The sequence below is a fragment of the Tamandua tetradactyla genome, chromosome 23, assembly GCF_023851605.1.
Source record: "Tamandua tetradactyla isolate mTamTet1 chromosome 23, mTamTet1.pri, whole genome shotgun sequence".
Lineage (NCBI taxonomy): Eukaryota > Metazoa > Chordata > Mammalia > Pilosa > Myrmecophagidae > Tamandua > Tamandua tetradactyla.
In genome coordinates, this window is record NC_135349.1 from 11,210,614 (window position 1) to 11,236,202 (window position 25,589).

Here is a 25,589-nt window from a genome sequence, read left to right on the forward strand (position 1 = left end):
TTCCCATTGTCCTCCTTCCCAACTTAATCACCCTTCCAGGATATCCTCAGACTTCCTCAATTCCCTAAATTATACCTGGTCCCCATAAATTCACTCTCTCTTTCCATTAAGCTGCCCACATACTCAGGCTTAAAACATCATAGTCTGCAGTTATTTTTTTTGGGGGGGAAGTAGGTTAGGCAATGATGTACAGGGTCTTTTACTAAATCTGTGTTTACATTTTTATAACAAGTATGTGTTACTTTTATAGTCAGAAAAAAAATCATTTCTGCTTTGAATAAAAAATTTAAAACCTACCTTTTTCAATGATTCCTATCACTCCATATACGCAGTTGGTTCTCAAATCATGTAAACATTTCCTAACTGTGTTTTGCAGAACTTCCCTCCAATGTAATGGATTCTGAAGTCAAATAAGTTTGAAACCCACTAGACTAAAAAACAAGCTAAAATTTCTTTACTGCAGGTTGTGCCAGTTTGAAAGGATGTATGTACTCTAAAAAAGCCATGTTTTAATCCTAATCCTATTTTGTAAAGGCAGCCATTTCTTCTAATTCCTATTCAGTATTGTATGCCAGAAACTTTAATTAGATTATCCCCCCTGGAGATGTGACTCAATCAAGAGTGGTTGTTAAAATTTATATTAAAAAAAAATTTATATTTTGACTAGTGCATTTCCCAATATAACTTATGCACACAGCTTAATTGAACACCCTTAAGTATATGGAACTTGAGTAGGGCATGAGATTTTGTAGGTTTGTCCAGAGTGATGCCCTGATAAATCCCAGAGTGATTTGAACAGTGAATAAAGAAGTATTTTCAAAGTCCCCTTGGGGGAATGGTAAGAAAAGGGGAAAATTCAACTTTCCCACGTGGAGAATTCTTGATATTCTCACAAGCAGTAGGGACAACCAAAGCAACAGGCTGAGCCCCTAATCTTGGGGTTCATTCATATGAAACTTATCCCCACAAAGGATAAGCTAAGTCTACCTAAAACTGACTTAACCCCCAAAGTGAACCTCTTTTGTTGCTCAGATGTGGCCTCTCTCTCCAGCCAACACAAGCAAACTCACTGCCCTCCCCCTCTCTACATGGGACATGACACCCAGGGGTGGGGACCTTCCTGGCAACTTGGCACAGAAATCCTAGAATAAACTGGGACTCAGCACCAAGGAATTGAGAAAACCTTCTCAACTGAAAGGGGGAAAAGAGAAATGAGACAAAATAAAATGTCAGTGGCTAACAGATTACAAACTGAGTCGAGAGGTTATCCTAGAGGTTATTCTTATGCATTAAATAGATATCACCTTTTTAGTTAAGGTGTAATGGAGAGGCTGGAGGGAACTGCCTGAAAATGTAGAGCTGTGTTTCAGTAGCCATGCTTCTTGAAGATGATTGTATAATGATATAACTTTCACAATGTGACTGTGTGACTGTGAAAACCTTGTGTCTAATGCTTCTTTCATCTACCTTATGGAGAGATGAGTAAAACATATGGATTAAAAATAAATAGATAGTAGGGGAAACAAAGTCAAAATAAATTTACTAGATTGAAATGCTAGTGATCAATGAAAGGGGGGATAAGGGGTATGGTATTTATGAATTTTTTTGTTTTCTTTTTCTGAATTGATGCAAATGATCATCAAGTTCTAAGAAATGATCATGATGATGAATAAACTATGTGATGATATTGTGAATTACTGATTATATATGTAAAATGGAATGATCATATGCTAAGAATGTTTATGTTTGTATGCTGGTATGCTTAATAAATAAAATAAATTTAAAAAGAAAAAAAAAGAGTGGTTGTTAAACTGGATTAGGTGGAGACGTGTCTCCACCCATTCTAGGTGGGTCTTGATTAGTTTACTGGAATCCTAAAAAAGAGTTAACAATTTGGAGAATGCGGGAGGTTCAGAGAGAACAACAAGAGAGAAAGCCAGGAGATTTTGAGAACAGAGAACGACACAGCCACAAGATGCAGAGTCCACCAGTCAGGGACCTTTGGAGATGAGGAAGGAATGAAGGAGGAAAACACCTCCCAGGGAGCTTCATGAAACAGGAAGCCAGGACAGAAAGCTAGCAGACGACGCCGTGTTTGCCACATGCCTTTCCAGATGAGTGAGAAACCCCAACTGTGTTCACCATGTGCCTTTCCAATAGAGAGATGAACTTCATCAGCCTTCTTGAATCAGGTATCTTTCCCTGGATGCCTTAGCTTGGACATGTCTACAGACTTGCTTTAATTGGGTCATTTTCTCAGCCTCAGAACTATAAACCTTACAGCTTATTGAATTTCCCTTTTGAAAAGCCATTCAATTTCTGGTATATTGTATTCTGACAGCTACCAAACTAGAACACAGGTCTACTAAAAATCTTTAATATGCTAATGTGCTTTATGACTTTTCAAGAAGAAAGCGTGCGGTGGCTTTTCAAAGTTATAGCCAAAGAACCCATTTTTCAGAAAGGATTAGAGAATTCATCTCATTTTTCTATTCTCAATAATGCCATGATTCCCTGATACCCTATCTTAATACTATTCCATCCTACATAGATTTCCCACCTGCATTTTCCCTCAATTCATCCTACATGCTACTACCAGATCAATCTTCTCAAAGCCCAATTTCAACTACATGTTCTCTGTTCAAAAATCTTTAACATTCTCCACTGTTCATTAAATTAATACAAATGCCTCATCTTGTCTTATGTAATTTGGCACAAACTCACCTTCACCTTAGCTCAAGTATCAACTTCTTTGTGAAGTCCCCTGAAGTTTTCCCTGAAACTACGAGGTTCCCACTGCACTTTATTATCAACTTGTGTACAGAAATTTTTTTTTAAACAGAATTCTCTCAATCATTCCTCACAGTTTTTCATTTGATCCTGTTGGGTTTTTCAAGTACATAATCATATTACCTGCAACAATAACCAGCCTCCTCCTTACCTCCCTTTATATGCTTATTTTGTTGTTGGCAAAAGGTGATATCTCTTATTTGCACAGAATTTTCATACACATATCCGCCCCCACTCAAAAAAAAAAACACCTATAAAAAGGGAGCATTATCTCTATTTATAAAAGCAAACAGTCAGTGCTTATACAGTTCAAAGAATTGTGCCTAGACACTGTAACCAATTCAAGATTAAGTCAAATATGAGCTCTTCTCTCAAGAAGTTTACAGGTTACTACAGAGGTCAGCTATGGCCCCTGGGTCAAATCCAGTCTTCTCCCATTTTTTGTAAATAAAATAGCCACTCTCATTCATTTGTGTATTGTCTATAGTTGCTTTCGTAAAGACTGCATGGCTCACAAAACCTAAAATATTTACTAACCCGCCCTTTACAGAAAAGCCTATCTGGTCTAGTACACTAAACGAGACATATACATAAATAACACTAATACAAGAAGGAACAAGCAAGTGACCCAGGCAAAGAAGAAATAGGTGCCAGGTTAACAGACTTAGTCTATTAGTCAGTGATGGAGCCATTAGTACAACCCAGGTCTCAACTGAACCCAGTGCTGTTACACCAGCAAAAGAGCAGAACAGAATTAGATTCCTAAATTATATGTACTTTTTGCTTACTGCTATCAAGAGAAATCCACAGAGGACAACCAAAGCTATAGGCTGAGCCCCCAGTCTCGGGGTTTGTTCATATGAAACTTAACCCCACAGTGGATAGGTCAAGCCTACTTAAAATTAAGCCTAAGAGTCACCCCCAAGAGAACCTCCTTTGTTACTCAGATGTGGCCTCTCTCTCCAGCCTACACAGCAAGCAGACTCACCACCCTCCCCATGTCTACGTGGGACATGACTACCAGGGGTGTGGATCTTCCTGGCAGCGTGGGACAGAAACCCCAGAATGAGCTGAGATTCAGCATCAAGGGATTGAGAAAAACTCTAGAATGAGCTGAGACCCAGCATCAAGGGATTGAGAAAACCTTCTCTACCAAAAGGGGGAAGAGTGAAATGAGACAAAATGTCAATGGCTGAGAGACTCCAAACAGAGTCGAGAGGTTATCCTGGAGGTTATTCTTATGCATTAAGTAGATATCACCTTGTTATCCAAGATGTAATGGAGAGGCTGGAAGGAACTGCCTGAAAACGTAGAGCTGTGTTCCAGTAGCCATGTTTCTTGATGATGACTGTCTAATGATACAGTTTTCACAATGTGACTGTGTGATTGTGAAAACCTTGTGTCTGATGCTCCTTTTATCTACCTTGTCAACAGATGAGAGGAACATATGCAATAAAAATAAATAATACGGGGAACAAATGTTAAAATAGATTCAGTTTGAAATGCTAGTGATCAAGGAAAGGGATCAGTAAGGGGTATGGCCTGTAAATTTTTTTTTTTTCTGTTTGTTATATTTTTCTATTGTCTTTTTATTTCTTTTTCTGAATTGATGTTAATGTTCTGGGAAATGATCATGATGATGAATATGCAACTACGTGATGATATTGTGAATTGCTGAGTCTATGTGTTGGGAATGTTTGTTTCTTGCAATTTTTTTTAATTAATAAAAAAATAATAAATAATGGGGGGACAAATGTTAAAATAAATTTAGTTTGAAATGCTAGTGATAAATGAAAGCGAGGGGTAAGGGGTATGGTATGTATAATCTTTTTTTCCTGTTATTGTTTTATTTCTTTTTCTTTTGTCTTTATATTTCTCTTTCTAAATCCATGCATATACAACTATGTGATGATATTAAGAATTACTGATTATATATGTAGAATGGAATGATATGTTAATGCTTTTGTTTGTTCGTTGTTAATTTTAATAAATAAAATATTTAAAAAAAAGAGAAATCCACGGAAAAAGCTTCTATATCGAAGTCCAAAAAGAATACTCTTTCAGCATCCCTAGCTTCTATCTATCTTTTCCATGCTCCTTCTGCCCAAATTCTGAGTATTTTCCTTGAAAGAATATACAGATAAGTAGGCAATTTGAACAGATTTTTAAAGACAACCTCTCCACTTAGATAAACTGCTACCACAGTTTATTTTTGACAGCTACTGTAAATATTGTCTGAAATTTTAAGTGACCAAAAAATAAAGAAAACTTTCTGCTAATTTGCTGCCTCTATATCACTTCTAGATTATATGTGATTCCTTCACTTAGAACCAACTTTCCAGAGTATTTACAAGTATAGAGTAAGAACACTTAAAAGCCTGGTAAACACACACGTAAGTGCACACATGACTAAATATATATTCTACACACTTTGCTACACAAGCCAAGCTGTTTCTAGGCAAAGGCACCCAACAACAATTTACACTAATGTCAAGTATTCCAAATCATAACCCATAAATTTAAAAACAAATATGGCTTAGGGTTACTACTTCCCATTTCCTAACAGTGTGAAGACAGAGCCAGAAGAGAAATGCTTCTAATACTTACAGTTCGGCAACTTCCTGTTCCTCCTCCCAAGCCTCCTTGTGTGTTAGCTGACTGCTTCCGGTACTCTTACATGTCCAGATGCGCTCACTGTACCTTTCCAAGCGGGCTTCATACTCTCTTTTGGCAGTGGCTCAGGAAAACAATATTCAAGCAACTGAGACAACTAACCCAGACCCATAAAATACTTACACACAAAAAAACCTACAATTATCTTTTCTACAATGTAGAGCAGAGAAGATAAAATTGGAATAAAGGTTGTCACTTAGCAAGACAAGATAAAGAATCATCGGAATAGTCTGTCTTGTTTTACAAATAAAGTATTAATATTTTAGTGCAAATGTGATTTCTTCAATTCACCCAAGCTTCATTTCATCAGACTCACACCAAAAACTCTTAAGAAAAAATAAAGGCAAAATAAAACACGAGTCATAAGGAGTAAGAATTTAACCTATATTGTACTGTTATACAACTCAAATGGTCAGCAAGTTCAGTATTATTGAGTTAGTTCTTCAGTAAGACGAGATGACTAGAGCACAATCAGAACAGTCTGGAGTAAATTTGTGCATAATAATCCATTTACTTACAGACTTCCAGGCTACCTTGGAAATTGCTGCTGATTCTTGGGGTTTAAAAAACAAATTCCATAAAGCGCTAAAAATATTTTTGATACAATAATGTTTACCCAGTCTTTATGCTTGTTTCCAGTAACATTACATTCACTAGATCACTTACCAGTCATCGTTTAGGCAGTTGCAACTTCATTATAAGTTAGTGCCACACACAGTAACTCTTTCCATGCCATTTCAGCTGGAATTCACTATCACCCAGTTACACTCAAATTCAAAAGGCAAGTAACTACTTGTAAGCACGACAACGGATGCTGCGCAAGAAAATAAGCTGACACCATAACCAGAGGGTTAGCTGCCAATCCCTGAACTTTCCAAATGACACTTTTTATAGTGGCTGAAATAATTATTTAAATAACTCCCTCTGTAACCTCAAAACTAAACAAATATTCATTTTTAACATACAAAGATACTTGATTTTCCAGGGTTATAGTCAGTGAGAAGGCAGATAGTAGAGACCAATCCATATGTAATTCATACAGTTTTACCAATAGTATAAGTACTGCCCCACACTGTATCTTTCTACAAATATGCCAAAATTAAATAAAAGTCTACTTTCCTCTCTGGACTGGTGCTAGTATCTAAATGATTACACAAAATAGAGGACCAGACTTCCGGAGAAGATGGCGGCTTAGTAAGACGCGCGGATCTTAGTTCCTCCTCCAGAACAGCTACTAGGGGAGTAGAAACGATACAGAACAGCTCCCGGAGTCACGACAGAGATCAAAAAGACAGCGTACCCCATCCTGGAACGGCTGACTGGCTGAGAGAACCCACTCTGGTGAGATTGCCGAGGGGCGCGGGCATCCCCGGGCCGGGCGGCAAGCGGCCGGAGTTAATCAGCCAAGGGGAGTGTCTTCTGCAATTAGTGATGCTAAATCCAATCATGGGAAGCCTTTTAAGGAGGACTGAGGAGACAGGTTTCATTCCTGCTTTGGCTGGTGAGCCTCTCCTGTGGAGTTCGTCCAGGCCATCCATTGGAGTCATCGGCTTCGCAGCCTGCCCTGTGGATTTTGGACTCTGCGTTCCTACGGTCACGTGAGACACTTTCATAAATTTTATATTTGCAAGTGTTCCCTGTTGGTTCTGTTTCTCTAGAGAACCCTAACTAATACATCTTGGTACCAGGAGTGGTTCTTAAGGAACAGAATCTTAAAAATGGGTTTTTATGAATGGTTTTCTACTCTGACTGGGCTCAGAGACACTAAGGACTCTGATTCCCGTAATCAGAATGACACTCCCAATCCATGGACTGAGTTGGCAAAGGAGATAGTCAAAATATCATCATTCGATTCTCCTAATGCTTCGCTTGTGAAGCCAGACTCTGGGGGATAATGTTTTTGACACCTTTACAGAGTTTTGTAGGAATAAGAGTTATAGAGATGTTGGTTGGTTGTTGTTAGATACACTGTCTACATTAAAGGGTGAAAGGGATGGGCTTAAGGCTTCAAACAAGAAGCTTAAGTGCCGTCTGAAAGATGTAGAGGTTTCTATGAGTATCCTGAAGGAAAATTTTATTTCCTGTAGCCGTAGACTTGAGATCTCTGAAAATCAGACTCAGAATCTTATTGTTAGAGTAGCAACTTTACAACGTAAACTGAAATCTCAGTCTTGCATGGTGTCTGCCGTTAAAGTGAGGGCATTGATTGGAAAGGAGTGGGACCCTGAAAAATGGGATGGTGACATATGGATTGATAATGATGTTGGGGGTGAGGTTGAAACCCTAGACCATGCTGAGCCTTCTTTAGATAACCCTGTAATAGTCTGCCCTGAGGATATAGCCGCCCCACCTCCAGCCTGCCTTGAGGAGTTGGCCACCCAACCTCCTCCTGAAGGGATTAGCCCTAGAGTGATTAATCCTGTCTCACCAGATGAAACTGCAAATGAAAGCCCTGAAGCAAATGGCTTGGAAGATATTTCTAATTCTTTTCATGACCCACCCCCACCACCCCTCATTTCTTCTAGACCTATAACTAGACTAAAGTCCCAACAGGCCCCTAAAGGTGAGGTACAAAGTATCACACATGAGGAGGTACGTTATACTCCAAAAGAACTGTGTGAGTTTTCCAATTTATATAGACAGAAATCAGGGGAATATGTGTGGCAATGGATTTTAAGAGTGTGGGATAATGGTGGGAGGAACATAAGGCTGGATCAGGCTGAATTTATTGATATGGGCCCACTAAGCAGAGATTCTGCATTCAATGTTATAGCTAGAGCAGTTAGAAAAGGTGTTAACAGCTTGTTTGGGTGGTTGGTTGAAACATGGATCAAAAGGTGGCCAACATTACCTGAGGTTGAAATGCCAGAACTGCCCTGGTATAATGTAGATGAGGGGATCCAGAGGCTTAGAGAGATTGGGATGTTAGAGTGGATTTATCATGCAAAGCCTGCTCTTACACCCCAGGAATGTCCAGAGGATGCACCTTTTACCAGAACAGTGAGAAATAAATTTGTGAGACTAGCACCATCATCCCTCAAGAGCTCTGTGGTTGCACTTCTCTGTAGGTCAGATATTACTGTAGGAACTGCTGTCACTGAGCTGGAATCCTTAAACACAATGGGGATGACAGGATCCTGAGTTGGCAGAAGCCAGGTGGCAGCACTTAATCACCAAAGACAGGGTAGACGTGGGTATTATAATAGACAACAAACTCAAAGGAGGCATCAAAATTATATGACACGCAGAGATTTGTGGCATTGGCTAGTAAATCATGGGGTGCCTAGAAATACAATAGAAGGGCAGCCTACTAAATTCTTGTTGGAGCTGTATAAACAAAAGAGTTCTAGGTCAAGGGAACAGAAGTCTAACCTGAATTACAAAAACACAGAGTCACGGCCCCTTAACCAATTTCCAGACTTGAAACAGTTTACAGACCCTGAGCCCCTTGAATGAAGGGGAGGCCAGGTCCCTATGGGGGAGAAACCTGTTACACTGCCACAAATTTATACTGTTAACCTTCCTCTAAGTCTTCCCCAAGGAGACCGACGGCCTTTTACCAGGGTAACTGTGCATTGGGGAAAAGGAAATGATCAGATATTTCTGGGATTATTAGACACTGGTTCAGAAGTGACATTAATTCCAGGGGACCCAAAACGTCACTCTGGACCACCAGTCAGAGTGGGGGCCTATGGAGGCCAGGTGATCAATGGAGTTTTAGCTCAGGTCCGTCTCACAGTGGGTCCAGTGGGCCCCCGGACCCATCCTGTAGTTATTTCCCCAGTTCCAGAATGTATAATTGGCATAGACATACAGAGCAACTGGCAGAATCCCCACGTTGGTTCTCTAACTCGTGCAGTGAGGGCTATTATGGTGGGAAAGGCCAAGTGGAAGCCACTAGAACTGCCCCTACCAAGCAAAATAGTAAATCAAAAGCAATACCGTATTCCTGGAGGGATTGCAGAGATTACTGCCACTCTTAAGGACTTGAAAGATGCAGGGGTGGTGATTCCCACCACATCCCCATTCAACTCTCCTATTTGGCCTGTGCAGAAAACAGATGGGTCTTGGAGAATGACAGTGGATTATCGTAAACTCAACCAGATGGTAACTCCAATTGCAGCTGCTGTTCCAGATGTAGTATCATTGCTTGAGCAAATCAATACATCCCCTGGTACCTGGTATGCAGCTATTGATCTGGCAAATGCTTTTTTCTCAATAGCTATTAGTAAGGACCACCAGAAACAGTTTGCTTTCAGCTGGCAAGGTCAGCAATATACTTTCACTGTCCTACCTCAGGGGTATATCAACTCTCCAGCCCTATGTCATAATCTTGTTCGCAGAGACCTTGATCGTTTCTCCCTCCCACAAGACATCACACTGGTCCATTATATTGATGATATCATGTTGATTGGACCTAGTGAGCAAGAAGTAGCAACTACTCTAGATTTACTGGTAAGGCATTTGCGTGTCAGAGGATGGGAGATAAATCCAACAAAAATACAGGGGCCTTCCACCACAGTAAAATTTCTAGGTGTCCAGTGGTGTGGGGCATGTCGAGATATCCCTTCTAAGGTGAAGGATAAATTGCTGCATCTGGCCCCTCCCACAACCAAAAAAGAGGCACAACGCCTAGTGGGTCTTTTTGGATTTTGGCGACAACATATTCCTCATTTGGGTGTGCTACTCTGGCCCATTTATCGAGTGACCAGAAAAGCTGCTAATTTTGAGTGGGGGCCTGAACAAGAGGAGGCTCTGCGACAGGTCCAGGCTGCTGTGCAAGCTGCTCTGCCACTTGGGCCATATGATCCAGCAGATCCAATGGTGTTGGAAGTGTCAGTGGCAAATAGAGATGCTGTCTGGAGCCTTTGGCAGGCCCCTATAGGAGAATCACAACGCAGACCCTTAGAATTTTGGAGCAAAGCCTTACCATCTGCTGCAGATAACTACTCTCCTTTTGAGAAACAGCTTTTGGCCTGCTACTGGGCCTTAGCAGAGACTGAACGCTTAACCATGGGCCACCAAGTTACCATGAGACCTGAGTTGCCTATCATGAGTTGGGTGTTGTCTGACCCACCAAGCCATAAAGTTGGGCGTGCACAGCAGCACTCTATTGTAAAGTGGAAATGGTATATACGAGATAGAGCCAGAGCAGGTCCTGAAGGCACAAGTAAGTTACATGAAGAAGTGGCACAAATGCCCATGGTTTCCACTCCTGCTGCCACATTACCTTCTCTTTCCCAGACCAGAGCTATGGCCTCTTGGGGAGTTCCTTACAGTGAATTGACTGAAGAAGAGAAAACTTGGGCCTGGTTTACAGATGGTTCAGCACGATATGCAGGTACCACCCGAAAGTGGACAGCTGCAGCATTACAACCCCTTTCTGGGGTGTCCTTGAAGGACAGTGGTGAGGGGAAATCCTCCCAGTGGGCAGAACTTCGAGCAGTGCACCTGGTTGTTCATTTTGCTTGGAAGGAAAACTGGCCAGAGGTGCGTTTGTATACTGACTCATGGGCTGTTGCTAATGGTTTGGCTGGATGGTCAGGGACTTGGAAAGACCATAATTGGAAAATTGGTGACAAAGAGGTCTGGGGAAGAAGGATGTGGATAGACCTTTCTGAGTGGGCTAAAAACATGAAGATATTTGTGTCCCATGTGAATGCACACCAGAGGGTGACTTCAGCAGAGGAAGATTTTAATAATCAAGTGGATAAGATGACCCGTTCTATGGATACCAGTCAGCCTCTTTCCCCAGCAACTCCTGTTATTGCCTAATGGGCTCATGAACAAAGTGGTCATGGTGGTAGGGATGGAGGTTATGCATGGGCTCAGCAACATGGACTTCCACTCACCAAGGCTGACCTGGCTACAGCCACTGCTGAGTGCCCAATCTGCCAGCAGCAGAGACCCACACTCAGCCCCCGATATGGCACCATTCCCTGAGGTGACCAGCCAGCTACATGGTGGCAGGTTGATTACATTGGACCACTCCCTTCATGGAAGGGGCAGCGATTTGTTCTAACTGGAATAGACACATACTCTGGATATGGGTTTGCTTTCCCTGCACGCAATGCTTCTGCCAAAACTACTATTCGTAGGCTTACAGAATGCCTTATCCATCGTCATGGTATTCCACATAGCATTGCTTCAGATCAAGGAACACACTTCACAGCAAATGAAGTGCGGGAATGGGCACATGCTCATGGAATTCTCTGGTCTTACCATGTTCCCCATCATCCAGAAGCTGCTGGGTTGATAGAACGGTGGAATGGCCTTTTGAAAACTCAATTACGGTGCCAACTAGGTGGCAAAAACTTGAAAGGCTGGGGTAATGTTCTCCAGGAAGCTGTGTATGCTCTGAATCAGCGTCCACTGTATGGTGCTGTTTCTCCCATAGCCAGGATCCATGGGTCCAGGAACCAAGGGGTGGAAATGGGTGTGGTGCCACTCACTATTACTCCTAGTGATCCACTAGGAAAATTTTTGCTTCCTGTCCCTGCTACCCTGAGTTCTGCTGGTCTACAGGTTTTAGTTCCAAAACGGGGTGTGCTTTCTCCAGGAGAAACAACAGTGATACCACTGAACTGGAAGTTAAGATTGCCACCTGGCCACTTTGGGCTACTTATGCCTCTGGATCAACACACCAAGAAGGGGATTACATTATTGTCTGGGGTAATTGACCGAGACTATCAGAAGGAAGTAGGACTGCAACTACATAATGGAGGTAAAGAAGAGTTTTCTTGGAATATAGGAGATCCCCTGGGGCGTCTATTAGTACTACCATGCCCTGTGATTAAAATCAATGGAAAACTGCAACAACACAATTCAGGCAGGACCACTAATGGCTCTGAGACTTCAGGAATGAAGGTTTGGGTCACCCCACCAGGCAAAGAACCACGGCCAGCTGAAGTGCTTGCTGAGGGGAAAGGGAACATGGAATGGGTAGTGGAAGAAGGTAGTGATAAATATGAACTTCGACCACGTGATCAGTTACAGAAACGAGGATTGTAATGCTGTTTTGTTTGTGTTATACTATTTAAGTTGTAAGATATCAAGTTTAAGAATGAATGTTGCCCAAGGATTTGCACGCTATTCTGGAGAGATTTAATGTGTTTCCAGTTATATGCAGGACAGTTGAGTATTGTCAGGTAAAAGAAAAAAATGTGTGCTTATTTGTTTTCATTTGGAAATTAAGTATGGTCTAAGGTGATATATATATATATATATATATGTGCCAAGTTGACAAGGGGTGGACTGTCATGGTTAGGGACAGGTGTCAACTTGGCCAAGTTGTGGTACCTGTTCATCTGATTGGGCAAGCGCTGGCCTGTCTGTTGCAATGAGGACATTTCCCTCCCTTCCTCCTTCCTGGGCCAGCTGGCAGAATTAGGCAGGTGGTCCCCTCAAGCCGTGGCGGCTGGCGCGCCCTCCACGCGCGGCCCCCCAGACCAACTGAGAGAATTGGATCGGAAATTCCCAGGCCGCGGAGAACAGTGACCAGGAGGGTCCCTTCCAAACACGTGACTCCCCGGTCCGTCTGGGAACAGTGCACTCTCCTAGGCCGCGGCGGCTGGCGCCTTCCCGCCACACTTGGCGCCCCGGGCCAACTAGGAAATTCGGATGGGTGCTGTCACGGGCTGCGGTAGCCGGCGACCCTCCCTGCGTTTGGACCCCCGGGCCAGCTGGCACTCTTCCAAGCCGCTTCGGCTGGCGAACCTTCCCCACAGTGAGAGTTTTCCAAAGTTAAAGGACCCACAGCACCTTTTACTGGTGGGACCCGCAGACAAACATGTGCCATGAGTGCCACCTACTGGGCAGGAAAAGAAAAACAGAACCCAGAGATTTCACAGAAAAATCTGTCAACCTGTTGGGTCCAACACCCACGGAAATCTGACTAAATGACCAGACACTAGCAGAAGATAACGGATCACGCTCAGAAAATTGAAAATATGGCCCAGTCAAAGGAACAAACCAATAGTTCAAATGAGATACAGGAGCTGAGACAACTAATGCTGAATATATGAACAGAAATGGAAAACCTCTTCAAAAATGAAATTGATAAATTGAGGGAGGACATGAAGAAGACATGGGCTGATCAAAAAGAAGAAAGAGAAAAACTGAAAAAACAAATCACAGAACTTATGGAAGTAAAGGATAAAGTAAAAAAGATGGAAAAAACAATGGATACCTACAATGATAGATTTAAAGAGACAGAAGATAGAATTAGTGATTTGGAGGATGGAACATCTGAATTCCAAAAAGAAACAGAAACCATCCGGAAAAGAATGGAAAAATTTGAACAGGGTATCAGGGAACTCAAGGACAATATGAACTGCACAAATATATGTGTTGTGGGTGTCCAAGAAGGAGAAGAGAAGGGAAAAGGAGGAGAAAAACTAATGGAAGAAATTATCACTGAAAATTTCCCGATTCTTATGAAAGACCTAAAATTACAGATCCAAGAAATGCAGCGCACCCCAAAGAGATTAGACTCAAATAGGCGTTCTCCAAGACACTTACTAGTTAGAATGTCAGAGGTCAAAGAGAAAGAGAGGATCTTTTTTTTTTATTATTAATGGAAAAAAAAAAAGAAATTAACACAACATTTAGAAATCATACCATTCTACATATGCAATCAGTAATTCTTAACATCATCACATAGATGCATGATCGTCGTTTCTTAGTACATCTGCATCGGTCCAGAGGAACTAGCAACACAACAGAAAAAGTATAGAATGTTAATATAGAGAAAAAAATAAAAGTAATAATAATAGTAAAAAAAAAACAAACCTATAGCTCAGATGCAGCTTCATTCAGTGTTTTAACATGATTACTTTACAATTAGGTATTATTGTGCTGTCCATTTTTGAGTTTTTGTATCTGGTCCCTGTTGCACAGTCTGTATCCCTTCAGCTTCAATTACCCATTATCTTACCCTGTTTCTAAATCCTGCTGGACTCTGTTACCAATGACATATTTCAAGTTTATTCTCGAATGTCCGTTCACATCAGTGGGACCATACAGTATTTGTCCTTTAGTTTTTGGCTGGACTCATTCAGCATAATATTCTCTAGGTCCATCCATGTTATTACATGCTTCATAAGTTTATCTTGTCTTAAAGCTGCATAATACTCCATCGTATGTATATACCACAGTTTGTTCAGCCATTCTTCTGTTGATGGACATTTTGGCTGTTTCCATCTCTCTGCAATTGTAAATAACGCTGCTATAAACATTGGTGTGCAAATGTCCATTTGTGTCTTCGCCCTTAAGTCCTTTGAGTAGATACCTAGCAATGGTATTGCTGGGTCGTATGGCAATTCTATATTCAGCTTTTTGAGGAACCGCCAAACTGCCTTTCACAGTGGCTGCACCATTCGACATTCCCACCAACAGTGGACAAGTGTGCCTCTTTCTCCGCATCCTCCCCAGCACTTGTCATCTTCTGTTTTGTTGATAATGGCCATTCTGGTGGGTGTGAGATGATATCTCATTGTGGTTTTGATCTGCATTTCTCCAATGGCCAGGGACATTGAGCATCTCTTCATGTGCCTCTTGGCCATCCGTATTTCCTCTTCTGGTAGGTGTCTGTTCAAGTCTTTTTCCCATTCTGTAATTGGGTTGGCTGTCTTTTCGTTGTTGAGTTGAACAATCTCTTTATAAATTCTGGATACTAGACCTTTATCTGACATGTCATTTCCAAACATTATCTCCCATTGTGTAGGCTGTCCTTCTACTTTCTTGATGAAGTTCTTTGATGCACAAAAGTGTTTAATCTTGACGAGCTCCCATTTATTTATCTCTTTCTTCAGTGCTCTTGCTTTAAGTTTAAGGTCCATAAAACTGCCTCCAGTTGTAAGATTCATAGGATATCTCCCTACATTTTCCTCTAACTGTTTTATGGTCTTAGACCTAATGTTTAGATCTTTGATCCATTTTGAGTTAACTTTTGTATAAGGTGTGAGATACGGGTCTTCTTTCATTCTTTTACATATGGATATCCAGTTCTCTAGGCACCATTTATTGAAGAGACTGTTCTGTCCCAGGTGAGCTGGCTTGACTGCCTTATCAAAGATCAAATTTTCATAGATGAGAGGGTCTATATCTGAGCACTCTATTCGATTCCATTGGTCGATATATCTATCTTTATGCCAATACCATGCTGTTTTGACCACTGTGGCTTCATAATATGCCTTAAAGTCAGGCAGCACGAGACCTCCAGCTTCGTTTTTTTTCCTCAAGATGTTTTTAGCAATTCGGGGCAACCTGTCCTTCCAGATAAATTTGCTTACTGGTTTCTCTATTTCTGAAAAATAAGTTGTTGGGATTTTGATTGGTATTGCATTGAATCTGTAGATCAGTTTAGGTAGGATTGACATCTTAATTATATTTAGTCTTCCAATTCATGAACACGGTATGCCCTTCCATCTATTTAGGTCTTCTGTGATTTCTTTTAACAGTTTTTTGTAGTTTTTTTGACATAGGTTTTTTGTCTCTTTGGTTAAATTTATTCCTAGGTATTTTATTCTTTTAGTTGCAATTGTAAATGGTATTCATTTCTTGATTTCCCCCTCAGCTTGTTCATTACTAGTGTATAGAAATGCTACAGATTATTGAATGTTGATTTTGTAACCTGCTACTTTGCTGTACTCATTTATTAGCTCTAGTAATTTTGTTGTGGATTTTTCTGTGTTTTCTACGTATAGTATCATGTCGTCTGCAAACAGTGACAGTTTTACTTCTTCCTTTCCAATTTTGATGCCTTGTATTTCTTTTTCTTGTCTAATTGCTTTGGCTAGAACTTCCACACAATGCTGAATAATAGTGGTGATAGTGGACATCCTTGTCTTGTTCCTGATCTTAGGGGGAAAAGAGAGGATCTTGAAAGCAGTAAGAGAAAAACAATCCATCACATACAAGGGAAACCCAATAAGACTATGTGTAGATTTCTCAGCAGAAACCATGGAAGCTAGAAGACAGTGGGATGATATATTTAAATTACTAAAAGAGAAAAACTGCCAACCAAGACTCCTATATCCGGCAAAATTGTCCTTCAAAAATGAGGGAGAAATTAAAACATTCTCAGACAAAAAGTCACTGAGAAAATTTGTGACCAAGAGACCGGCTCTGCAAGAAATACTAAAGGGAGCACTAGCGGTAGATACGAAAAGACAGAAGAGAGAGGTATGGAGAAGAGTGTAGAAAGAAGGAAAGTCAGATATGATATATATAATACAAAAGGCAAAATGTCAGAGGAAAATATTATCCAAACGGTAATAACACTAAATGTTAATGGACTGAATTCCCCAATCGAAAGACATAGACTGGCAGAATGGATTAAAAAACAGGATCCTTCCATATGCTGTCTACAGGAAACACATCTTAGACCCAAAGATAAACATAGGTTGAAAGTGAAAGGTTGGGAAAAGATATTTCATGCAAATAACAACCAGAAAAGAGCAGGAATGGCTATACTAATATTCAACAAATTAGACTTCAAATGTAAAACAGTTAAAAGAGACAAAGAAGGACACTATATACTAATAAAAGGAACAATTAAACAAGAAGACATAACAATCATAAATATTTACGCACCAAACCAGAATGCCCCAAAATACGTGAGGAATACACTGCAAACACTGAAAAGGGAAATAGACACATATACCATAATAATTGGAGACTTCAATTCACCACTCTCATCAATGGACAGAACATCTACACAGAGGATCAATAAAGAAATAGAGAATCTGAATATTACTATAAATTAACAAGACTTAACAGACATTTATAAGACATTACATCCCACAACAGCAGGATACACCTTTTTCTCAAGTGCTCATGGATCATTCTCAAAGATAGACCATATGCTGGGTCACAAAGCAAGTCTTAACAAATTTAAAAAGATTGAAATCATACACAACACTTTCTCGGATCATAAAGGAATGAAGTTGGAAATCAATAATAGGCGGAGTGCCAGAAAATTCACAAATACGTGGAGGCTCAACAACACACTCTTAAACGAGTGGGTCAAAGAAGAAATTGCAAGAGAAATTAGTAAATATCTCGAGGCGAATGAAAATGAAAACACAACATATCAAAACTTATGGGACGCAGCAAAGGCAGTGCTAAGAGGGAAATTTATTGCCCTAAATGCCTATATCAGAAAAGAAGAAAAGGCAAAAATTCGGGAATTAACTGTCCACTTGGAAGAACTGGAGAAAGAACAGCAAACTAATCTCAAAGCAAGCAAAAGGAAAGAAATAACAAAGACTAGAGCAGAAATAAACGAAATTGAAAACATGAAAACAATAGAGAAAATCATTAAGACCAGAAGTTGGTTCTATGAGAAAATCAATAAGATTGATTCCCTTAGCAAGACTGACAAAAAGAAGAAGAGAGAGGATGCAAATAAATAAGATCAGAAATGGAAGAGGAGACATAACTACTGACCTCACAGAAATAAAGGAGGTAATAACAGGATACTATGAACAACTTTATGCTAATAAATACAATAATTTAGATGAAATGGACGGGTTCCTGGAGAGACATGAACAACCAACTTTGACTCAAGAAGAAATAGATGACCTCAACAAACCAATCACAAGTAAATAAATTGAATTAGTCATTCAAAAGCTTCCTAAAAAGAAAAGTCCAGGACTAGACGGCTTCACATGTGAATTCTATCAAACATTCCAGAAAGAATTAGTACCAACTCTCCTCAAACTCTTCAAAAAAATCGAAGTGGAGGGAAAACTACCTAATTCATTCTATGAAGCCAACATCACCCTCATACCAAAACCAGGCAAAGATACTACAAAAAAAGAAAACTACAGACCAATCTCTCTAATGAATATAGATGCAAAAATCCTCAATAAAATTCTAGCAAATCGTATCCAACAACACATTAAAAGAATTATACATCATGACCAAGTAGGATTCATCCCAGGTATGCAAGGATGGTTCAACATAAGAAAATCAATTAATGTAATACACCATATCAACAAATCAAAGCAGAAAAATCACATGATCATCTCAATTGATGCAGAGAAGGCATTCGACAAGATTCAACATCCTTTCCTGTTGAAAACACTTCAAAAGATAGGAATACAAGGGAACTCCCTTAAAATGATAGAGGGAATATATGAAAAACCCACAGCTAATATCATCCTCAATGGGGAAAAATTGAAAACTTTCCCCCTAAGATCAGGAACAAGACAAGGAAGTCCACTATCACCACTATTATTCAACATTGTGTTGGAGGTTCTAGCCAGAGCAATTAGACAAGAAAAAGAAATACAAGGCATCAAAATTGGAAAGGAAGAAGTAAAACTGTCACTGTTTGCAGACGATATGATGCTATATGTCGAAAACCCTGAAAAATCCACAGCAAAACTACTAGAGCTAATAAATGAGTACAGCAAAGTAGCAGGTTACAAGATCAACATTCAAAAATCTGTAGCATTTCTATACACTAGTAATGAACAAGCTGAGGGGGAAATCAAGAAATGAATCCCATTTACAATTGCAACTAAAAGAATAAAATACCTAGGAATAAATTTAACCAAAGAGACAAAAAACCTATATAAAGAAAACTACAAAAAACTGCTAAAAGAAATCACAGAAGACCTAAATAGATGGAAGGGCATACCGTGTTCATGGATTGGAAGACTAAATATAGTTAAGATGTCAATCCTACCTAAATTGATTTACAGATTCAATGCAATACCAATCAAAATCCCAACAACTTATTTTTCAGAAATAGAAAAACCAATAAGCAAATTTATCTGGAAGGGCAGGTTGCCCAGAATTGCTAAAAACATCTTGAGGAAAAAAAACGAAGCTGGAGGTCTCGCGCTGCCTGACTTTAAGGCATATTATGAAGCCACAGTGGTCAAAACAGCATGGTATTGGCATAAAGATAGATATATCGACCAATGGAATCGAATAGAGTGCTCAGATATAGACCCTCTCATCTATGGACATTTGATCTTTGATAAGGCAGTCAAGCCAACTCACCTGGGACAGAACAGTCTCTTCAATAAATGGTGCCTAGAGAACTGGATATCCATATGTAAAAGAATGAAAGAAGACCCGTATCTCACACCTTATACAAAAGTTAACTCAAAATGGATCAAAGATCTAAACATTAGGTCTAAGCCCATAAAACAGTTAGAGGAAAATGTTGGGAGATATCTCATGAAACTTACAATTGGAGGCGGTTTTATGGACCTTAAACCTAAAGCAAGAACACTGCAGAAGGAAATAAGTAAATGGGAGCTCCTCAAAATTAAACACTTTCGTGCATCAAAGAACTTCATCAAGAAAGTAGAAGGACAGCCTACACAATGGGAGATAATGTTTGGAAATGACATGTCAGATAAAGGTCTAGTATCCAGAATTTATAAAGAGATTGTTCAACTCAACAACAAAAAGACAGCCAACCCAATTACAAAATGGGAAAAAGACTTGAACAGACACCTCTCAGAAGAGGAAATACAAATGGCCAAAAGGCACATGAAGAGATGCTCAATGTCCCTGGCCATTAGAGAAATGCAAATCAAAACCACAATGAGATAGCATCTCACACCCACCAGAATGGCCATTATCAACAAAACAGAAAATGACAAGTGCTGGGGAGGATGCGGAGAAAGAGGCACACTTATCCACTGTTGGTGGGAATGTCAAATGGTGCAGCCACTGTGGAAGGCAGTTTGGCGTTTCCTCAAAAAGCTGAATATAGAATTGCCATACGACCCAGCAATACCATTGCTGAGTATCTACTCAAAGGCCTTAAGGGCAAAGACACAAATGGACATTTGCACACCAATGTTTATAGCAGTGTTATTTACAATTGCGAAGAGATGGAAACAGCCAAAATGTCCATCAACAGACGAGTGGCTAAACAAACTGTGGTATATACATACGATGGAATATTATGCAGCTTTAAGACAGGATAAACTTATGAAGCATGTAATAACATGGATGGACCTAGAGAACATTATGCTGAGTGAGTCTAGTCAAAAACTAAAGGACAAATACTGTATGGTCCCACTGATGTGAACCAACATTCGAGAATAAACTTGGAATATATCATTAGTAACAGAGTCCAGCAGGAGTTAGAAACAGGGTAAGATAATGGGTAATTGAAGCTGAAGGGATACAGACTGTGCAACAGGGACCAGATACAAAAACTCAAAAATGGACAGCACAATAATACCTAATTGTAAAGTAATCATGTTAAAACACTGAATGAAGCTGCATCTGAGCTATAGGTTTTTTTTTTTTTACTATTATTATTATTACTTTTATTTTTTTCTCTATATTAATATTCTATATCTTTTTCTGTTGTGTTGCTAGTTCTTCTAAACTGATGCAAATGTACTAAGAAACGATGATCATGTATCTATGTGATGATGTTAAGAATTACTGATTGCATATGTAGAATGGTATGATTTCTAAATGTTGGTTTAATTTCTTTTTTTCCGTTAATTAATTAAAAAAAAAAAATAGAGGACCAGTAAAAAACCAGGAGTCAGACTTCCAATCACTGGAAATTTATAAAAACCTATATAAAGAGAGAAAAGGAAATAATAGGATGGCTTCCACAAAGAAATTACTACACCTAAGTAATCAGCAAGATGGATTTGCTGCTTTCTATCTGTTTGCTGTGGGAGAACGGAGGGGAGGTAAAATTAAGGACAGAAGAAGAATCAGTAAGTGGATTTATTTAAACATTCAAAAAGCTTACTAACATTTTAATACACAGAGAATAGGTTTTAAACTATTAGCTGTTATTTTAAGAAGTAGAACCTCTTAGTTGCTCTCCTTAGGTCTAAACCTATATGGCCAACAGTATGGAAGACGGGTATCACTTGGATGCCTCAGTGATGCCTCCATAACATCCTTTTCTAAACACACTAGCTATTCCCAACCTCACTAAATGCTCTAGTGTCCAAATCAGTAATCAAGGAATTTTCTCCTCACTCTTTAATTGCAACCATCTATATGTTTCTCAAGTCATTTCCTTCTCTCCAAAAAACAAAAAGTTATCTAAATCTAGCCCTTCATCCTCATTTCTCACCCAGTCACAATTTAGAGCATTTAACTGGTCTCACTGGAAATACTCTTCTCAGATCCTTCGTGCTTCTCACCCTATACCCTTTTCTTCTCAACCATGTTTATTCATTTGTTACACCCATGCCTCCAGATTTTTACAAATCTTATTTGCCCTCAGGCCCCCTTAGATGCAAATATATTTCCCAAAGGAAGCAACTCGGGCTTTCACAGAATTGAAAAATCCCTCCACCAACTATGGTTTTGTTGAGCTTTATCTTCTGGGACTTAAAATATTTTGAAAAGAAAAAAGGGGGAAAATGTCTTTCAAACAAAATATATTTGAATGCCAAAATGAGTAAGATTTGTCAAACTATGAAAGTCTTTTCTTCCCTGCTACTTGCCTCTCCAAGTTCATCTGAAAATCACAGCTCTGTGTATAGCAACCTTCTCCTCAGGTAACCTTACCTAGTCCCACAACTTCAACTACCATCTATCTGCTGATAATTCCTAGCACCAGCCCAATCTTCTCTCTTTGAACTCCAGACCCAGATATCTAATAGCATTTTGGACATCTTCATTTGGATACCTACAGCAACTCAATATTTAAAATGTCTAATCAACATCACTCCTGTTGACTCTTAAGAATGCCTAGGGCTCAAACTGAGACTCTATAATGGTTTCATGCACTAAGTCTGCCTTCCTGGACCGTACAATTTCAAGAGGGTTCTGAGGTCAGATAAATCCTGAAACTCAGAAGGACCAACTTCTCCAGGTTATCAATTAATTACATCCCCCTATCCTTTAGTGTGGACACCCCTTCTCAACATGAAAAAGCCACAATAGCATTGCCCAAAGATCCCTATAGATTGAGAGAAGAGTTAAAGGAAGAAAGTATAAGAGAGAAAATGGGATTTAATAAACGAATATGGCTGCTGAATCACTATATTAATATTCCTTCTAGCCTCCAGTGTTTTGGAGCAGCCAGAAGGAAAAATCTGAGATGATGGAATGGTAGCCCATGACAATCTCTGGGACCTGTTCTATAACTACTTGTTGAAGTGCACCTTGAAAATTATTGCTTTTTTCTTTCTTTGCTTTGTATATATGTTATATTATACAATTTAAAAAGTTATATAAAAAAAGAACGCTTGAAGTACATACAGAGATCTCACACAAATAAAGGATATATGATACATTTCCTATAGTATAACAAAATCAATGGTATGATTTAAAAAAAAGTTCAAATCGAGGGGATGGGGTAGAGGAACAAAGTTTGTGTATACTCTTGAAGTTAATTAAATTTGTGTCGATGCAAACAAGATTGTTATAAATTCAGAATGTTAAATTTAAGCCCTATTAACTACAAAGAGAATATCAGAAATATACAAGGTCACAGAGACAGAAATTAGAATACAGGATGCTGGGGGCAGGGGAAAAGGGAAATTAATGCAAAATGGGAGTAGGATTTCTGTTTGGAGAGATGGTAAAGTTTTAGTAACAGACCACAACACAGTGAATATGATTAATCCCACTGAATGGTATGCTCTGGAATGGCTGAGATGGGAAAGAAATGAAAACTTTTTTAAAAAGGAAAGCATAACTAAAGGAACAATATATGATTCTGGATAGGATCTAACAAGAGAAGAGAAAGGCTCAAAAAGATATTGTGACTTATGAAAAACTGGAATATAGACTGAAAGTTTTGTATCAGTGTAAACAACTTAGCTGCACTTAAGTGGTTACATAAGGGAACATCCTTGTTCTTAGGAAATGGACATGGCAGTACCACTTGTTCAAGGAGCATGAGCCATACAATCTACACTGAAGTGTTCAAAAAACAAGGATATACAGACCAGCTGACAGACAGATGGATTGATAGAATGACAGAGAGAATGACCCAGCCAATGTGACAAAAATGTTAAAAACTTGTCTATCTGGGTATTTGGGATGATAGCAGTATGTCGAGTTCTCTGGTATTTGTATTTTTTTGTAACTGCCGTATAAGTTTGAAAGTATTTCTAAATAAAGTTTAAAGTGAAGAAAAATAAAAGAATGTCTAAATTGAACTCTTCACTTTCCTTCTCTCTCCCAATCAAATAAAACAAAAGCAAACATTTGTTCCTCTTCCAGGGTTCTCTTTGTTAGAGAACGACAGCACTATCCAAGTGAAAACTCAAAACATTATTTCTGATTCCTTCTTCCTTATCACCAAATCCTGTCAAATTTACCTCATACATCTCTGAAATTCTTCTATTATACTTCTCTCCACCTCAAGGACTAGTATCTTTATTCAGATCTAGATCTTTATTTTTATCCATTGCCTGCATTATTTCAATGGCCGGCCCTCAACTAGTTTAGCTGCCTCTAGGCTGGAGGCCACAGACACTGCAGCCATAGTGATCGTCCTAACCTAAAAGACTAAATATAACTAGGTTTTTACCCTGCTGAACTTTTTCATTAGTCCCTACTAATTTTAGAGGCAAAGTTCAAACTTTTCAGCCTACATCCCAAGGACCTGTGTGATGCAATCCTTTTCTCTCCTTTCCCACTAAGCAAATCCATTCCCCATTCCCATTTCTTCACTCCAACCATAAAAAATATCTTTCCATTTTTTTAAATAAAGAAATTTCATTTGAACTTACATGCTCAAACTCTTGAAACTCATCCCCAGGAACATAAACCTCTACTCTTTTTCTAACTAAATCCTAATCATCTTTTAGATTTCAACTTAAAAATAACTTTCCCAGATAGACAATAAAGATTGAGATAGTATAATCTAGAAATGCCTAGAGTGTATAATGATAGTGATTAAATGTACAAATTTTAAAATGTTCGTGCACGAGAAAGAACAAAAGAATGTCAATATTGCAGAGTGTTAAAAATAGATGGTAATTCATATTTTAAAACTTTAACCTATGTGTGAGACTAAAGAAAAAAAGTTTATTTGGTACAAAATTTATATTTTGACTAGTGCATTTCCTAATATAACTTATATGGACAGGTTAAATGAACACCATAAGTACATGGAAACTTGAATAGGACATGAGATTTTGTAGGTTTGTCCAGAGTGATGTCCCCATAATCCCAGAGTGATTTGAACAGTGAATAAAAAAGTATTTTCTAAGTCCCCTTGGGGCAATGGCAAGAAAGGAGGAAAATTCAACTTCCCCATTGGAAAATTTCTGATATTCTCACAAGCAGAGGGGACAACCAAATCAATAGGTCGAGCCCTCAATCTTGGGGTCTGTTCATATGAAACTTCTCCCCGCAAAGGACAGGCTAAGCCTACTTAAAATCAGCCCTAAGAGTCACCCCCAGAAAACCTCTCTTGGTGGTCAGATGTGGCCTCTCTCTCAGCCAACAGGACAAGCAAACTCACCACCCTCCTCCTCACAACAAGGGACGTTGACTCCCAGGGGTGTAAATCTCCCTGGCAACATGGGACAGAAATCCGAGAATGCGCTGAGACACACATCAAGGGATTGAGAAAATCTTCTCGATCGAAAGGGGGAAAAGAGAAATAAGAAAAAGTAAGTATCAGTGGCTGAGAGATTTCAGAGTCGAGAGGTTATCCTGGAGGTTATTCTTATGCATTATATAGATATCCCCTTTTTAGTTTAAGGTATATTAGAGAGGCTAGAAGAAAGTGCCTGAAACTGTAGAGCTGTGTTCCAGTAGTCATTTTTCTTGAAGATGAATGTATAATGATACGGCTTTTGCAATGTGACTAAGTGATTGTGAAAACTTTGTGTCTGATGCTCCTTTTATCTACGATATTGACAGATGAGTAAAAAATAAGGATTAAAAGTAAATAAATAATAAGAGGAACAAATGCTAAAATAAATTGAGTAGAATGAAATACTAGTGAATAATGAAAGGGAATGGTAAGGGGTATAGAAGAAAAAAATAGGGGGAACAAAGGTTAAAATTTATTGAGTAGATGGAAATACTAGCGGTCAATGAGCGGGGCTAAGGGGTATGGTTTGTGTGAGTGTTTTCTTTTTATTTGTTTTTATATTTATTTATTTATTTTCTTGGGCAGGCACCGGGAATTGAACCCAGGTCTCTGG

General features: G+C 39.2%; 1 protein-coding gene across 2 annotated transcripts in view; it reads right to left on the bottom strand.

The window, feature by feature from the left end:
* Window positions 1–25,589, bottom strand: part of BAZ1B (bromodomain adjacent to zinc finger domain 1B) — an 85,419-nt gene that overhangs the window by 53,061 nt on the left and 6,769 nt on the right. For both annotated transcript variants that reach the window (XM_077140928.1, XM_077140929.1), the window contains exon 2: window positions 5,398–5,514. In XM_077140928.1, the coding sequence (XP_076997043.1) occupies window positions 5,398–5,514 (117 nt within the window). The remainder of the gene's footprint in view (window positions 1–5,397; window positions 5,515–25,589) is intronic.